Source organism: Orbicella faveolata, unplaced genomic scaffold (assembly GCF_042242905.1).
Source record: "Orbicella faveolata isolate gen_17 unplaced genomic scaffold, um_ofav_v1 contig_3, whole genome shotgun sequence".
NCBI lineage: Eukaryota > Metazoa > Cnidaria > Anthozoa > Scleractinia > Merulinidae > Orbicella > Orbicella faveolata.
This window is the reverse complement of record NW_028301558.1, coordinates 2,724,620-2,742,576: the sequence shown is the minus strand read 5'-3', so window position 1 is coordinate 2,742,576 and position 17,957 is coordinate 2,724,620. Positions and strand designations below refer to the sequence as shown.

General features: G+C 41.2%; 4 protein-coding genes across 13 annotated transcripts in view; 1 reads left to right on the top strand and 3 right to left on the bottom strand.

Moving 5' to 3' along the window:
- The window catches only part of LOC110049452 (uncharacterized), a 51,470-nt gene extending 38,351 nt beyond the window's left edge, over positions 1 to 13,119 (top strand). For 2 of the 8 annotated variants that reach the window (XM_089298725.1, XM_089298727.1), the window contains 8 exons: positions 945 to 3,110; positions 3,461 to 3,845; positions 4,179 to 4,285; positions 8,775 to 8,928; positions 9,263 to 9,655; positions 9,990 to 10,117; positions 11,472 to 11,656; positions 11,864 to 13,119. In XM_089298725.1, coding sequence (XP_089154851.1) covers positions 1,025 to 2,338 — 1,314 coding nt within the window. In that variant the 5' untranslated portion in view covers positions 945 to 1,024 and the 3' untranslated portion in view covers positions 2,339 to 3,110; positions 3,461 to 3,845; positions 4,179 to 4,285; ... (3 more) ...; positions 11,472 to 11,656; positions 11,864 to 13,119. Of the gene's footprint in view, positions 1 to 871; positions 3,111 to 3,460; positions 3,846 to 4,178; positions 4,286 to 5,635; positions 8,929 to 9,262; positions 9,656 to 9,989; positions 10,118 to 11,461; positions 11,657 to 11,863 lie in introns of those variants that run through there. The other 6 variants (XM_089298728.1, XM_089298723.1, XM_089298726.1 and 3 more) reach the window with 6 other exon arrangements.
- LOC110049443 (uncharacterized) overlaps positions 1 to 17,957 on the bottom strand; it is a 90,091-nt gene that overhangs the window by 41,998 nt on the left and 30,136 nt on the right. The gene's annotated exons all lie outside the window — the stretch shown is intronic.
- On the bottom strand, positions 2,436 to 5,701 carry LOC149106064 (uncharacterized). The gene is made up of 5 exons (XM_089298759.1): positions 5,630 to 5,701; positions 5,220 to 5,303; positions 4,309 to 4,385; positions 3,894 to 3,933; positions 2,436 to 3,022 (listed from the first exon to the last, which is right to left on the bottom strand). Exons 2-5 carry the CDS (start codon positions 5,295 to 5,297, stop codon positions 2,945 to 2,947), a joined length of 273 nt encoding a protein of 90 aa, XP_089154885.1. The 5' UTR covers positions 5,298 to 5,303; positions 5,630 to 5,701; the 3' UTR covers positions 2,436 to 2,944.
- On the bottom strand, positions 8,061 to 11,597 carry LOC149106063 (uncharacterized). 2 transcript variants are annotated; one of them, XM_089298757.1, is made up of 5 exons: positions 11,466 to 11,597; positions 11,056 to 11,139; positions 10,140 to 10,216; positions 9,704 to 9,743; positions 8,061 to 8,837 (listed from the first exon to the last, which is right to left on the bottom strand). In XM_089298757.1, exons 2-5 carry the CDS (start codon positions 11,131 to 11,133, stop codon positions 8,760 to 8,762), a joined length of 273 nt encoding a protein of 90 aa, XP_089154883.1. In that variant the 5' UTR covers positions 11,134 to 11,139; positions 11,466 to 11,597; the 3' UTR covers positions 8,061 to 8,759. The 2 variants fall into 2 exon arrangements, with proteins under 2 accessions (XP_089154883.1, XP_089154882.1); XM_089298756.1 differs by having other exon boundaries at positions 8,061 to 9,743.

Sequence of the window (17,957 nt, the reverse complement as noted above, 5' to 3'; positions counted from 1 at the left end):
ATTCCAATCAGACAAATACTTGCACGGGAGCAAATTTTCTTTGACAAATTATTTTCTCTTGTTTTCTGGTCCGAAATTTCATTAGACCGCGAGCAGTCTCTCTTTTCCTCGAAAATCCGTGGGGAAAAATGCAAAACAAGTAAGTGTACGAGCGTGATGTGCGACGCGTGCGCTGCTAGAAGCCCCGCTCGCACGTCACGCTCACAGTCACGCTCACACACTTGCTTGTTTTGCGTTCTTCCCCACGGCTTTTCGAGGAAAAGGGAGACTGCTCGCAGTCTAAAACTTCATTTGACAAGTTTTCTTTGCATTTGGGAACAATGTCAGGTGTTGGACATTGGAGCAGCTACTGGGTCCAGGGCGTTAGCGTGCAGCCTTGACAGCACAAAACACGCACGATCGAAAGGTCTGGGGACTAACTTTATTCACATCGAGGAAAAGGTTGTTGTTATTCATCGTGGTAGATGCAATAATAAAGTTTATTATCGTTTGTCTCACGATGTAGTCACTGAGATGTAGATCGCGACGTTTCGACTGCTTACTGCCAGTCTTCTTCAGGCGATAAGGTCGACTGATATCACGGTATCATTTATATCACAAAGGTCGACTGTGATTGGTGCATTTCGATCCTCCTATTGTTCCATTGTTCGGGCGAGTAGCTGTTCCCTCAGTGGTCCGCTGTTGTACTGTTCTCCTGTTGTTGTGTTTCTTGATCGTGGGTATCCATGCTTCAGGAATGTCAATTCCACTATCCCTGTTGATGTTGTTAGGGTGAAGTCTTATGTGAATAGCTTCCTTGACCCTACGTGTGTACCAGTGAGGATCTCGATCAATAAACTTGACTTGACTGCTGACTCAATGTCAGCGCTAATTGATTCCGGACCGTACCAGCTTTGCATACGACCTGTCTGCTTTCTTGGCTAACGTATTATCTCCTCTTGCAGGTAACTCGAACTTCACAGTGAAGAACTCAACTGACTTCGCCTCCACCATCGCCAGTGAAGAGATCCAGGACCACGAGATCATGGTGTCTTTCGACGTAGAGTCACTGTTTACCAACGTACCGATCGAGGGCGCCGTACAAGCCGCGCTACAAAAAATGGAGAACGACGCAGGCCTGGCTGACCGCACGACACTTAGACCAGTTCAAATCGCGGACCTCTTGGATTTCGTATTAAGATCTACGTACTTCCAGTACAACGGATCGATTTACGAACAACGACACGGTGCAGCCATGGGGAGCCCTGTATCCGCGGTTATTGCTAATCTCTACATGGAGATATTTGAAGAACAAGCAATAGAGTCCGCACCTTGCAAGCCTAAGATCTGGAAAGGCTACGTAGATGACACTTTCACCATCCTGGATCGGGATAGAGTTGACGTCTTCCTGCAACACCTGAACAGTCAACAACCATCAATCCGTTTCACTATGGAGATCGAGAACAACAACAAGATCGCCTTTCTCGACACGTCAGTTTACAGAGAACCTAATGGTCGCCTTACCACCAGTGTCTACAGGAAACCAACACATAATGATCAGTACCTAGCGTATGATTCACACCACCCTCAGTCAGTAAAGCGCGGTATTATGAAGTGTCTGTACGACCGGGCTAAACGTCTCGTCACCAAACCATCAGTAATCGCTGGAGAGAAGAAACATCTGTCATCTGTACTTGTTTCCAACGGATATCCCTCCTCTTTTGTACAGAAGATCACAAAGGCACGAACAACTCCAAGAAGAGAGCCTGTCGCGGAATTTAAATCCACCGCCGGTTTACCTTATGTCCAAGGAGTTTCGGAGTCTCTCCGCCGCTGCCTAGAACAACAAGGCATTCGCACCGTCTTTAAGTCTGACACGACACTTCGGTCACACTTAGTGCGACCAAAGGACACCGTCAACCCGGCTAAACAAGATGGTATTGTCTACAGGATTCCCTATGAGTGTGGCAAAGTCTACATCGGGGAAACAGGGAGATCTATGCAGGAGAGGATCAAAGAACACGACAGGGATATACGACTCGCCCGTACCCAGACCTCCGCCGTTTCTGAACACACCCACCAGACCGGCCACTATCCTATCTGGAATGAGGTCAAGTTTATTGATCGAGATCCTCACTGGTACACACGTAGGGTCAAGGAAGCTATTCACATAAGACTTCATCCTAATAACATCAACAGGGATAGTGGAATTGACATTCCTGAAGCATGGATACCCACGATCAAGAAACACAACAACAGGAGAACAGTACAGCAGCGGACCACCGAGGGAACAGCTACTCGCCCGAACAATGGAACAATAGGAGGATCGAAATGCACCAATCACAGCCGACCTTTGTGATATAAATGATACCGTGATATCAGTCGACCTTATCGCCTGAAGAAGACTGGCAGTAAGCAGTCGAAACGTCGCGATCTACATCTCAGTGACTACATCGTGAGACAAACGATAATACACTTTATTATTTTATTCACATCTTTGACAAGTTTACTCTGCTGAACCGTCTACACAAGTACATTCCAGAGTTAAAAAATTTTATGTGACAAAAAACCTTTTTTAACATTTGTTTATAAATAATCTTAAGTACAGGAGCATGGGTACTTGGCTGAGTTTTTCAAAGATTGGATAACGCTATCCACCCGATAAATGAACATCCACTGGGTAGAGGTCGACAAAACATACCGCGCTATGCACTGGATAGTGATTTATTCGGTGGATAGATTACTCCACACTTTGAACGACTGGGGACCTGGTGGATTTCATTAACAGTGTTATCAATTGTGACTACCTATTGTTATCCTGAAAGGTCCTACTCGTGTTCTTATATCGACTCTATCTATATAACGAGTAGTGAATGTACATCGCGCCCTTAAATGTTTAGATAATAGAAAGTCATGTCCGTGACATAGACTAATAAATACTTTACGACATTTTTATGGTGGATCTTCAACATCCATGTAGGGTGTTATCATCTCCCTCTGTTGGTGTGTTTCCCGATGTCCTTATTGGAATGTTTACAGGTATCTGCAAAAAACAAAAGAACTGATGAAATGAGATGGGGAAAGTCAGTTTGACATTGGTGGCAGAATGTTTAAAGTTTGACGACTGCGAGGTAAGGACTTGATCAATAAAGCGGTTTTCAGTGTAATAGAGCTTTACTAAGCTCTATCACTGGTTTAAAAAAACCTTGCACCACCTATTTAACCAATCAGATGGAAAACCAGAGCCACTCGATTTCCCCGGCCTTTCCGCGTAGGCTCGATTTCCGCCGCTTTCTCGAGTTCGGTCTACGAACAGCGCCTGATAATCGAGCCTAGTTCCCGCGCTGAATGAGAATTACATGTGTTTCCTTTGAGTTCACTTGGCCCCATGTGATTGGCTCTTGAATCACATTGATTTGGTTTAACGACACCCGATTGAGAACCACTTTCTAACCCCTGTTAATATTTCTTTCCCTTTCAGGTCAGAAGCAAAGAGTTCAGTTGCAAGACGAATAAGTTTGGATGCATAGCTTCGATGCGCACTGGCTGAGCAAGCAACCAAACACGCGAACAGTCTTCTAGAAACACAAGAAGTGTTGGAAAGGGAATAATTGGTCAATCCTCGTGCGCTTTTGATTGCTTTATATCATCAAAAGGAGGTCTGATTCTTGCCATTCCTTTTGGACCGTTTGTGGCAGCAGAGCGTTGTTGTAGAGTGAGTTGGAGTCAGATGTTCGTTAATCAGTTCGTCATAGCACTAACAAGCGCTCCGTGAATCATGGCCAGCTCATTTGACACATCAAGACACAAAGGAGGTGGTTAAAGAATACATTTTGTGAGAGTGGAACGAAAGGCGTCCCTCCAGGGTACAGAAATACTTTCTTTGTAATTTCTTTATATAAATAGCCACTTACCCTGCTGACAGCGGCTGACAGTAATCGTGGAAAAGTGACTCTGAACAAAAATAAAACACAATTTCAAAACTCATTAGAATGCTTGGGTGTGTTCAGTTGATAATCATTGTACTGCCAATTGTCATACGGTGAATTATAGTCTAACATGTGAGTTCACTACAGACAATTTACAGCCTAATATTTTGTTAGACCTCGGGTAGTTCATCTAAACGCTTGAAGACTTAGACAAGGCGAAAAGCGCACGATCCTTTTTTGGCTTAATTTCTTTCCTTGTCTCCTTTCCAGCGTTAGTTGTCAATCTGAATAATAGACGACACGAGGAGAAAATGGATCTGATGCAGTAGTGTTTTAAATGGTGGAGGAAAACCTTTCTGGAGTGTCAAACATTTGAGGTTAGATTATTTTTGTAACCTACCCTGCGTGGACATCGTTCTCCTCAGTGCACTGTGCAACTATTTTTCCTTTCTCCGTTAATCCAAAGGGATTATAATCCTAACAAGGCAATAGTGTTATCTATGAGGAACTGTCAATATCAAGACGAAAGAAAACCATATAGATACGACGTTTTGTTATCGCGATGGGCCGAGAAGTTATTTAGAGTGTTAATTTGTAAGGAAACCAGCTTGTTAGTGGCAGGATGTGTAAATCTGTCCAGTGAAGAGAAAATTAACTCGGTATTTTGTAAATTAGCCTTTCTCGCCGTCTCGCTTCGTTCTTTCAGGATTTTTTGTTTTTTGTTACGGTATTTTAGCATAGTTTACTCGAACTCTGTTTTGAGTTTGTTTTCTTGATTAAATTATCGCCACGTTTCTATTTTAGGGGTGGTGTTATTTTAATCAGCACTTGAAGCCAAAAAACAATACATACAGGTCTTTTCCAGCTCGGGAAAACTCGTTTAATTGAGACCTTTTTAATTGTGTATGGAAGTAAGTGGCTTTTTGACTGGGAAGTTCATGGTCTCAGAACACATGTCTAGAAAATTTTATTTCCAATCGTGGAGAGGTTCGTTGTTTAGGTGATTGGAATCGATGTGGGGTAACGACTTTTCCTGCGTGTCTGATTACTTTCCACGTGTTTACGTTTTCGGGCACCATATTACACCTAAACCCCTGAATATCCACGTTTTACTCAAGCAGTTTCTTTATCATTCTGATAGCCAGTCGAACTTCGAGGCTCAAATACTGATTCAAACTCTCTCTAGAAGCCAATCGGATAAAAACATCGAGACAATCATTTTATGGTACTTTAAAAGCTGTGTGTTTACCGTGGTACACGTCTGAGAACAACCTTTACCAATCACCGGACATTTTTTCCTACAGGACTTACCTTTAAGTTTTCCACGCCTGTTACGATTCCACCATGTGCAATGAGACTCTTGAGGAAATTCTGCCATGTAGTGGCCATTTCGCACTAGAAACAGAAGGTTCAGTTTTTTGAAACAAATCAAACAGTTCAAGAAACAATTATTGTCATGTCACTCTTTAACAGTGAGTGGCACAAATTGTATCAAAAATACGATCTCCAAACGAAGTTTTTTTTCTAGCTGATGAGTACGAGATTTATTCGAACCTTTTTGTGCGCGTAGAATGCGAAGAGTGGTTATCCGATGTTCCAAGACAAGAAGGCGGTGTGTAATAATAAGTACTGCCACTTAAATTACCTTAAAACCATACAAACTGTGTTACATCACATTAAAAGATTCCTATCACTACTAATAATGATTTTTCTGTAGTAACTTGCAGGTTGTTACTTGACGCTTAGTTCTTGTTTGTTTCGTTAATTACGAACACAACCCCGACCTGCGAAGATACAATTTTAAGCTTTAAGCTGTGGCGCAAAAGTTGGCCGATATACAAGCACGATAATCTCTATATATGCGATATTAAAATGCACTCTCTATTTCGGAGCACCGGAAAACCAGTGTATAATACAATGCATGGCTTTCTTTGTCTTCACTAAATTAAAGTCTGGTTCCCATTTGATTGCTGCGATCATTTCCATCGCTTGGTCAGCAATCGTGGCGATCGTTGTGACAACTATCGATCGCCGCTGAGAATGATCTCCATCAGTTCTATATCAACGATTGAGCGATCAGTAGAATCATATGAACATCACTCATTGCGATCATGTGAATACCACACTCCAGCTGCGAGATTGTATGAAAAAACAAACCAGAATGTGGCGGTATCGTCGTTTGATCCAGGTGGTCACGAGGGGTTGCCCTCGGTTTAAAAGATTTTCTTTTATCAAGTCCCTGAAGCGATCGTAGGGATCATATGGAATCTAGTACGGTAAGGTTTGCTCAACTTTTAGAGCGATTGCAGCGATCGTAACAATCATATAGAAACCAACCTTAGCCAGCTTTCACAATCGTAGTTAGCCCAACAGCGAATCTCCTGGTTGTCGTCTTGTCTATGAAAAAACAAACCAGAATGTGGCGGTATAGTTGTTTGATCCAGGTCCTCGCGAGGGGTTGCCCTCGGTGTAAAAGCTTTTCTTTTATCAATTCCCTGAAGCGATCGTGGGGATCATATGGAATCTAGTACGGTAAGGTTTGCTCAACTTTTAGAGCGATTGCAGCGATTGCAACAGTCATATAGAAACCAACCTTAGCCAGCTTTCACAATCGTAGTTAGCCCAACAGCGAATCTCCTGGTTGTCGTCTTGTCTATGAAAAAACAAACCAGAATGTGGCGGTATAGTTGTTTGATCCAGGTCCTCGCGAGGGGTTGCCCTCGGTGTAAAAGCTTTTCTTTTATCAATTCCCTGAAGCGATCGTGGGGATCATATGGAATCTAGTACGGTAAGGTTTGCTCAACTTTTAGAGCGATTGCAGCGATTGCAACAGTCATATAGAAACCAACCTTAGCCAGCTTTCACAATCGTAGTTAGCCCAACAGCGAATCTCCTGGTTGTCGTCTTGTCTATGAAAAAACAAACCAGAATGTGGCGGTATAGTTGTTTGATCCAGGTCCTCGCGAGGGGTTGCCCTCGGTGTAAAAGCTTTTCTTTTATCAATTCCCTGAAGCGATCGTGGGGATCATATGGAATCTAGTACGGTAAGGTTTGCTCAACTTTTAGAGCGATTGCAGCGATCGCAACAGTCATAGAAACCAACCTTAGCCAGCTTTCACAATCGTAGTTAGCCCAACAGCGAATCTCCTGGTTGTCGTCTTGTCTACTGATTAAAAGTAGAAATTCTCTACACCCTCTCATCTCCTAGGGGTGTGAAGAGCCTTCTTACGTTCATGCCAGTTGCAATAAATAATAGATAATAGAAAGTCAGTTTTCCTTCAACTTTCGAAATTTCAAATTTCGAGGTCACTTTACCTTTCACTTTGAACATGACGTTTGTGACGATGAACATTTTTGCCAAACTATCTGGAGCTCGTAGGTTCTCGCAATCTGTGCGCTCGTGACGTCTACAGTATATAGACTTCTTTTGCGAGGTTATACTTGTTCGGAGCCAAAGAGAATGGTTTTGTCTACTCTGTATCATAGCCTGTGACAGAAAGATTGGTGTGTACGTATTATTGTTTGCATGGCATTTTGTGAATTCGGAAGAACAAACATTCATTTTACCAAACCATTTAAAATTCAAATTTCATTCGGTAAAAAGATATTTGTTCGGAGTTTGAAATGCCAATGGGTGGCAATGTCGCACGGTATCTATGTCAAGGGCTCTTCTGTATCTTTTTAGTTAGGTTCTACTGGGGAAATGCGATTTCCATTTGCAGCTAGCCGATTTTTGCAACTCTCGTTGTTTTATATTTGCAATTACTGATTATAGAGGTCATGCCCGCCTAGGTCAGCGAGCGTCAAGTGATTGCAAAGAATGGTTTCTTTTATCAACCGAACCTGATAAGTTGTCCCAGTAGGTGTATTTTAAAATAAGAACGCCGAGGAGTAAATCTTGCTTAACTTGGTTCATCAAATACAGCTTTGCTAGCTTTAATTAGATGTAAAATGAGAGATCGGGAATATGGAACTAGATGAATAGGCAGATAAGAAGCGAGAACAAGGGATATTGGTTTTAGATTTAGTGGCTAGGACATTAAAATATCTATCATATTAACATTGCAGGCTATTTCGTTAAATCACTTATGTGCCATCCAAATTTCATCAGTGCCACTGTGCACTTGTGACAGCACAAAACACGCATGAACGAAGGGTCTGGGAACCAACTTTATTCAAATCTTTGACAAGTTTACTTTACTGAACCGTCTACACGATCAAATTCCAGAGTTAAAAAATTTTATGTGACAAAAATAAAACCTTTTTCAAGATTTGTTCATAAAAGGAGCGTGGGCACTTGGCTGAGTTGTTCAAAGATTGGATAACGCTACCCACGAGATAAATCAACATCCACTGGGTACAGGTCGACAAAACGAACCGTGCTCTCCACTGGACAGTGATTTATTCGGTGGATAGATTACTCCACACTTTGAACATAGGAGACCTGGTAGATTTCATTGACAATGTTATCAACTGTGACGACCTATTGTTGTCCTGAAAGGTCCTACTCGTGTTCTTATAGCGACTCTATCTATATTACGAGTGCACATCGCGCCCTTAAATGTTTAGATAATAGAAAGTCATGTCCGTGACATAGACTAATAAATACTTTAAAACATTTTCATGCTGGATCTTCAACATCCATTTAGGGTGTTATCATCTCCCTCTGTTGGTGTGTTTCGACTGTGACTACCTATTGTTGTCTTGAAAAGTCCTACTCGTGTTCTTATATCGACTCTATCTTTGTGACGAGTAGTGAATGTACACTGCTCCCTTAAATGTTTAGGTAATAGAAAGTCATGTCCGTGACATAGACTAATAAATACGTTAGAACATTTTCATGCTGGATCTTCAACATCCATGTAGGGTGTCATCATCTCCCTCTGCTGGTGTGTTTCCTGATGTCCTTATTGGAATGTTTACAAGTATCTGCAAAAACCAAAAGAACTGATGCAATGAGACAGCGGGAAAAGTCAGTTTGACATTGGTGGCAGAATGTGTAAACTTTGACGACTGCGAGGTAAGGACTTGATCAATAAAGCGGTTTTCAGTGTAATAGAGCTTTACTAAGCTCTATCACTGGTTTAGAAAAACCTTGTACCACCTATTTAACCAATCAGATGGAAAACCAGAGCCACTCGATTTCCCCGGCCTTTCCGCGTAGGCTCGATTTCCGCCGCTTTCTCGAGCCCGGTCTACGAACAGCGCCTGGTAATCGAGCCTAGTACCCGCGCTGAATGAGAATTACACGTCTTTCCTTTGAGTGATTGGCACTTAAATCATATTGATTTGGGTTAACGACACTCGATTGACAACCGCTCTCTAACCACTTTTAATATCACTTTCCCTTTCAGGTCAGAAGCAAAGAGTTTAGTTGCAAGACGAATAAGTTTGGATGCATAGCTTCGATGCGCACTGGCTGAGCAAGCAACCAAACACGCGAACAGTCTTCTAAAACACAAGAAGTGTTGAAAAGGGAATAACTGATCAATTCTCGTGCGCTTATCATTACTTGATTTCATTAAAATGAGGTCTGACTCTTGCCATTCCTTTTGGACCGTCTGTGGCAGCAGAGCGTTGTTTTAGATTCAGTTGGAGTCGGATGTTCGTTAATCAGTTCGTCATGGCACCACCAAACGCTCCGTGAATCATGGCCAGCTCATTTGACATAAAGGGGCGGTTAGAGAATACATTTTTTCAAAGTGGAACGAAAGGCGTCCCTCCACAGCTCTCTCACTTAAACTGGGGTACAGAAATACTTTCTTTGTAATTTCTTTATATAGATAGTCACTTACCTCGCTGACAGCGGCTGATAGTATTCTTGGAAAGCCGGCTCTGAACAAAAAAAAAAACACCATTTCAAAACTCATTAAAATGCTTCGGTGTGTTCAGTTTATAATCATTGTACTTCCAATTGTCATATGGTGAGTTATAGTCTAAAATGTGAGTTCACTACAAACAATTTACAGCAGAATATTTTGTTAGACCACGAGTAGTCCATCTTAACGCTTGAGGTCTTAGACAAGGCGAAAACCGCAGGATCCTTTTTTGGCTTAATTTCTTTCCTTGTCTCCTTTCAAGCGTTAGTTGTCAATCTGAATAATCGCCAGCTTGCTGAGAAGAATAGACGACACGAGGAGAAAATGGATCTGATGCAGTAGTGTTTTAAATGCTGGAGGAAAACCGTTCTGGAGTGTCAAACATTTGAGGTTAGATTATTTTTTTACTTACCCTGCGTGGACATCGTTCTCCTCCGTGCACTGTGCAACTATTTTTCCTTTGTCTGTTAATCCAAAGGGATAATAATCCTAACAAGGCAATAGTGTTATCTATGAGGAATTGTCAATATCAAGACGAGAGAAAACCATATAGATACGACTTTTCGTTATCGCTATAGGCGGAGAAGTAAGTTATTTGTAGTGTTAATTTGTAAGGAAACCAGCTTGTTAGTAGCAGGATGTGTAAATCTTTTCAGTGAAGAGAAAAATTAACTCGGTATTCTGTAAATTAGCCTTTCTCGCCTTCTCGCTTCGTTCTTTCAGGATTTTTTGTTTTTTGTTACTGTATTTTAGGATAGTTTACTCGAACTCTGTTTTGAGTTTGTTTTCTTGTTTAAATTATCGCCACGTTTCTATTTTAGGGGTAGTGTTATTTTAATCAGCACTTGAAGCCAAAAAACAATACATACAGGTCTTTTCCAGCTCGGGAAAACTCGTTTAATTGAGACCTTTTTAATTGTGTATGGAAGTAAGTGGCTCTTTGACTGGAAAGTTCATGGTCTCAGAAGAGATGTCTAGAAAATTTTATTTCCAATCGTGGAGAGGTTCGTTGTTTAGGTGATTGGAATCGATGTGGGGTAACGACTTTTCCTGCGTGTCTGATTACTTTCCACGTGTTGACGTTTTCGGGCACCATATTACACCTAAACCCCTGAATATCCACGTTTTAGTCAAGCAGTTACTTTATCATTGTGATAGCCAGTCGAACTTTGAGGCTCAAATACTGATTCAAACTCTCTCTAGAAGCCAATCGAATAAAAACATCGAGACAATCATTTTATGGTACTTTAAAAGCTGTGTGTTTACCGTGGTACACGTCTGAGAACAACCTTTACCAATCAGCGGACATTTTTTCCTACAGGACTTACCTTTACTTTTTCCACGCCTGTTACGATTCCACCGTGTGCAATGAGACTCTTGAGGAAATTCTGCCATGTAGTGGCCATTTCGCACTAGAAACAGAAGGTTCAGTTTTTTTAAACAAATCAAACAGTTCAAGAAACAATTATTGCCATGTCACTTTTTAATAGTGAGTGGCACAAATTGTATCAAAAATACGATCTCCAAACGAAGTTTTTTTTCTAGCTGATGAGTACGAGATTTATTCGAACCTTTTTGTGCGCGTAGAATGCGAAGAGTGGTTATCCGATGTTCCGAGACAAGAAGGCGGTGTGTAATAATAAGTACTGCCACTTAAATTACCTTAAAACTATACAAACTGTGTTACATCACATTAAAAGATTCCTATCACTACTAATAATGATTTTTCTGTAGTAACTTGCAGGTTGTTACTTGACGCTTAGTTCCTGTTTGTTTCGTTAATTACGAACACAACCCCGACCTGCGAAGATACAAGAGCGCTCAGTGTAATATGGATTAGAAGAATTAAAGGTTCTTGACAGTTAAAATGTAGCTTACAAACGTTTTCATCAAGCAGCTCGATTTTGTGAAATCACATCAGTGAGAAGGGTAAGCTGTGTACCCTCGTGCAAAATTTGCCTCGCTAACCACAAGAGGCGGCGGCCCTTGTAGTCCTTGTTTATAAATTGAACATCCGGTGCTTTTTGCGGGTTTAGACCCACACAAATATGTTTTGATACCACCACTAAACGAGAAACTATACTACACTTGTTAGTTCCCAATGTGTTATAACATTGCCTTCATTTTGCCTTTCAGCGCGGCGTGCTGCTATGAACCACGTGCAAGATTAAAGGAAGTAGACTTCAATATGAAACGAAACTTAAGTCTTAACAGCATGGATAGTATCCTCGAATGGTAAAAATGGAACTTACCGTCCTGTTGTGTCCTTTAGAAGACTAAACTTCAAGTTTCAGTGGTCTCTTCTCCACTGAGAAAGCATTGCAACTCTGGCAGATGCTTGATTGGAGCTGAGCCCGCTGTGATGTGCGTCTTGTTCTCGTCCCAGTGTCTTTTCCTGCGCGATCGCCCCCAAGATGGCGGCTTGTCTATTAAATGCTTCATTATCTCAGTTACATAGATTATGTCTTGTATGCGGTCTTTTTACTCCAATCGCACCATCTGATGTCAGTGCAGTTGCTCGTAGCATGTTAGACTTCTTCAAATGCCTCTTTCTTGTGGTTCAAGCATGTATTTCGACGAGAATATGTGTATGATTGCACTTTCCTTCGTTTAGAGCAGCGTCTTTGTGGTCTTTGTCTATTGACGTCCTTGTCCACTGTCTTGTCGTTTCCGGGCACGCAGGAATCCGAACTTTTGAACAGAACGCAGTGTCATCAGCATCGTTAGAAAAACACATTGCACTTGTGGCTGGACGGTGTCTTACAGTCACAAAACCTCGCGATGTTGCTTCCCTGGTCAGTTGAGAAAAATCAAACAATGCGGCAGCAAGCTTATGACTGCGTTATTTCTGCTGCTAGTCGTCATCAATGCACTGTCAACACTCCTACCAAACGCTCTTGCCATACCGTATGCTGGTTAAATTTGCTGCGTATCTGGGAAATTCCCGCTATTATGACATCATACATGAATGAGCTTACTTTGTTCCTCATTTTCAACGCCATAATTCAGCTTTCGTTTACCGCAGCGAATTTAAACGTTGAAGTTTAAAGAGAGAGACAGCTGAAAACTGTTTTGATGAAAATGAAAGTGCATTCAATCAAGTCTGTTATCTTAATGCGTCATAGGGCAATTTGTGCCAGGGCCTGTTCCTCGCACAGCGCCAACGCAATGAACCGGTCACTCTGAAACACTCTCTTTAAAGTCTGTTTGTTACTTTTAATAGAAGAAAGAATTGAGGTCAATCAATGTCAATCATTTGTTTGAGCAAGCATTTCGCTGGTTGCTAAGGCGATGGCATTTTGTTGAATTGCGTTTCTAGAAATAGGTTACAAACTTGATTTATTTATAATTTCCTTTTAATAAATTCTGGACACATTTTGAAACCAACCAAAGGAATTTATGTTTGCGAGTGAACGTCCTAGTACATCATCCACAAACCACATGGTTGAAATATCAGTTTGTTCTTCAGTTTATGATCGTAAGCCTTTGATCCGTCTCTATCTTGTTATTCTACCTGTTAATCTTCAATAATGATCAACATTCAATTTCTCTTTACAATGTGTATAGACTGACAACGAGACGAGTTATGGGAATAAATAGAATTATCAGTTTAATTACCAGTTTATGTGTATATCGCCAAGTACTCAGGATAAGCATGACGAGATGTTTAAATATAAGCGAATCCGTCACTAGACTTAGACGAGGCACACTAAACTGTTTAATTAGTGAGTTTGGAATTTATGTGCACTGTTAGAGAAGTTGGAGTTGAGCAGTTATTGTTCGTTGAGCAAGCTCGCAGCTCATTAGTGTCGCTTCGTACAAGCTAAATAGGTAATCTTATTTAGTAATCTGAATTAAAAGACGGAGGAGAGCGGAACAGGAGACTGCAAATGTGGAGGTAGAGTAGTTAGTCCATGACCCACCCGATCACGTGGACTGAACAAAATGAAAGTAAACCTCGTTTTCTGCATGAAATAAATCCACTTTCTAAAATTGATACATATCTGGAGGATAAGACTATCCAACCACCCCCCAAATGCTACTTAATTGTAGCGTCCATCCCTGATTATGACTCCTGCTTTCAGCCCATTTCACAGAAAGTTTGCTGATCTGTGATCTAAGCCAGCAGATAAAAAAATCTTTTCCGTCCTCAACTGATAATCCTGAAATTTAACACATTTCTGCCCTCAGTGTAAACGGAATGTTTCGGATAACCGAACAAACACCAAAAGTAAACGGCGACTACCAAATTAAGTGATAGTGAATGTGCTCCTGAATCAGGATCCGTTTTATTATGCTGTGATAACTACCAGACTAGTCGTGCATAAAGTTGTCATTTATTTAGGCCTTTTTTAAATAAGAATAGATTCGCTATAGTCGTGATGGGGAGAGAGGCGCAATTCAATGGATTGAAGTCAGTTTTCCATTAACACGGGGAAACTTGTTAGTTCACGGTTTGAGCAAACGATAAAAGCAAACATTCCGAATGGAAATTCCATGTGATTGTGAACGTGCTCCATGCATTGACCAGAACTTACTCGCAGGGCCTCGAGGTGAGCTTAGTAGCCGCGCATGTCGGTCGAGACTGACAGAAGGCCAGTCCGTTTCATTTGGTTGGAAAGTATGGAAACTGACCACAGTAGTATTGCCTTAGAATTATTCAACGGTGATCTTAACAGGTTCATTCTGGCAAATGGTAAGCACCCATAATCGTGTGTTTTCTCAATTTCCCCCCTCGTCAGAAATCACATGGTACACAGATCCTTGGCAGTAAGCTAGTGTGTTGATAAAGTGAGACGGAGGGAGTTACCATTGGACTAATGTTATCAAGTCTCTTCGTCATAGATTCTTAATATCATTTGAATCTTCAATGGTTTCCTTTCCAAAAAAAACAATTTTCTCCTATCAACACTTTATTCTATGTATTCTGAAACAAAAGGAGTATTGAAATACTGAGATGTTCCGTTTCTGCCGCCACCGCCGCCATCTTGAAATGTACCTCTAACCCGAGATTTCAAACAACAGCGGCGTTCCTGTAATATCAGAATTTACTTTGTGTAAGTAGCATTGACTATACCCCGCCAGACAACCTCGTCCCCAGGGCCTTCTCGACGATTTTCAAAATGGCGGCTCGTTTTCATCAAGGCCCTAGGGACGAGGATGCCCCGCCAGAGTATGTATGGTGCTCTGATCGCGGACGGAGACCGTCACTTGTGAAGTATTTAGCAGCATCTTTCGGAAGGGGCTTGCAGCAAGAGACGATAATCGTCTCTTGATAATTTAGTTCGTCAAGGAACGTAAATAACAAATTGCGTCATCTCGTGTGGTACACGCGGATATCTGCGAGGATGCCGCCGGGGAAGAAGCGAAGAAAATCAACGGTTTGTTATTGAAACTGATAATGATGAGCAGTTTCGATTTCAATTTTAACTCAAGCTTGTTGATAGCATCCTTGACATTGAATGAGAAAACGAGGATGATGCAAAACCAAAATGAATGCAGTCAGGATCCCATGATGCAGTGACAGTTTTCAGCTCCTGCAATTTTTGAATATTTAAAATACAAATCTAGTGGAAAAGCAGGCCAAGAACGATCAAGAATTTTCGGAGCAATTCCTGTTAGTCTGGGTCACGAAAAAGCTCATCCTTTTCTTATAACTCAATAAAACCGACAACAATTTGCTTGTACACCTTGTGGACAATTTGTTACTTTTCTTTCTTTGAAACCAAAGTTCTGCGATCTGCGATCGAAACGTATCCCATAATATTTTGAATTCTGACCCATGATTCAACACTTCTTTGCAACAAAGCAACCGCTTATTTGTTGTAAACTGAACATGGCTGGCGTTGAACAAGGTAACGTTAGTAACGAGAAATTTATGGAGGAAGTTGCGCGATATCATTGGGTTTAGCACCGTAACAGTAAAGATTTCAAAGAAAAAAACGAAAAGGCTAACTGCTGGGAAAAAAATCGGGGAGAAATTTAATTTATCGGCGGCTGAGGCGGAGGTCAAATTCCGCAACATAAGAACTGCGTATGGTCGTTATCTGAAGCGATTGAAAACGCTACCTTCTGGATCGGGGCGAGATGCAGTGCCAAGAGAATTTCAAAATAGGTTGACTAAAAGAAGAAATAAATTTGTTTGCAGCAAAATTTCCTCCTCGACGTCCGCCATATTGTTTGCTGCGATTTCCCGCCAGCACAACACGCGTGTAATTTTGACAGTTCCGCTGTCCGAAATGTATGCAACAGTCGGCTCTGCGATCGCTTGCGATCGTCTGCGATTATATGGAAACAACTCTCTTTGCGATCGTCTGCGATCTGCTATTTGCGATCCGCGATCGTCTGCGATCATATGGAAACCAGCCTTTAGACTTTGTTTGCGTGGAGCGATCGTCCAAAATTTACCGCAGAGATGGATCGAGCTTTGCGATATATACAACGAGTTCTGAAAAAGGTTTTGTTAATGTAAAATTTATCACAGGCAGTTTCTCCACGTGAAAACAGGTTAACACGGACACTTCGTCCCATGACCCTACAAAAAGAGGAAAGAGAACCACACTTTTATTAACTAGGCAAAAGAGATTGGCCAATACGAGCAAATGCAATGTTTTGGGAAAAGTAAAAAGCACCCTCAAGGTGTTGCAGTTTGCTGTCAATACTTTCTAACTTAAAGTGCCTAACTATAAGCCTAAGGTGGCTCTAAGCAGTGTCCTCCATTTTTTAGAACTCCTTCTTTGATCCATCAATCAGGTGACCCTTTATTCGGTTGATACTATAATAATGGTGTCAAAAACAGGAGCTATTCAAAAAGTAGTAGTGTTTCGTTTCTGGAATATAATGACTAGAGTGTTGAGAAATTTTAGGAGACCTGGGTGTAAGAGTGCGCTGCAGGGTAAGACTAGGCTGCGATTACAGTGACTAGTACATAGCTCTTTAATACACTAACAACAATAAAAGAACATTTCAAGCGAGACTCCTTACTTTGTAAGAGTCCGGCAACAGTTGACAAGTAGCGCCATGTCACTTTTTGTTGCGACGCACTGAATTTAGGCGAAATTTTAATTTTAACATGGAAAGGAACGTCTTTGCATTGTTGCACACTATGTCGTTTCAGTTCAGTTAGAATCACTTCAATAATCCAAACTTTTAATTTGTGATACATTTACTGTCTTTACTCTTATTTTTTGTGTTGTAAACATTTCTTTACCAGCTAGTTTGCCCAGCGAACTTCACTCTGATTGGAATGTATCGCCACTACGTGAATAGTTCATCCCTGAGGCCAAAACAGTACCGTGAAACAACAACAACAAAAAAACAACGATAGACCGTTTAACAGTTGTCTGCTCAGTGACCTGACTTTTGAATGGCAGCGAGGCTGGAGGTGACCTTGTTTTGATACAGACCTCACTGCTTTTGTTGTGTAAATCAAGTTGTTCTAATGTTAACTAGGTGCATTTACTGATGATAAAAGCAGAGAGGTCTGTAGCAAAGAAGGTCACCTCCAGCATCGCTGCCATTCAAAAGTCAGGTCACTGAGCAGACAACTGTTAAATGGTCTATTCTATGGTGATTCGCGGCCAATAAGATTAGCGTAGCTACAGCATAACATTAACCTTACTTGTAGTTGTTTTCAACTAAAAAACGAGTCTGCACGTGGGACCTTTTTTTTATTACCTAACTGTGGTTAGCATGCCAAAATACAAATTTTTGCCAAGTAGGTGCGGGGGGGAGGGGTTGGAGGGGGGGTCACAGCCACTTAAATGTTACTGAAATTTTTTAAACTTTCTGAATCTTGACATGCTGATTTCAATTTCGAGATAATAAAATGCAGTGGTCACTAAACTCCTATTTCATTTAGTTATAAGCACTTAAAGTTAAAATTAAGGGTGTTTTCAACAGACCATACCGTTGCCATGGTAACTTGTGATGTCAAGGGAATGTTTATGAGCTGTTCACAAATTTGTTTGATTTTTCTGACAAAGAATGATGCTATTAATAGATCAAAGTAGAAGTTAAGTGTTAAAAAATGCTGGAAACTGTTGTCAGCGACAGTAGTCAACAATACCGCTCTTTTCCTGCTGATCACTTTAATTTACAGAGCGAAATGGGGTCGTCTCTGAACTTAATTAATAGTGACATTAGAAGTTGTTGCCGCAAGCAATCTTAACGTTAAACACAGTCTACAAAGATAATGGAAGACAACGACTCTCCTGAGAACTCGCTTTAA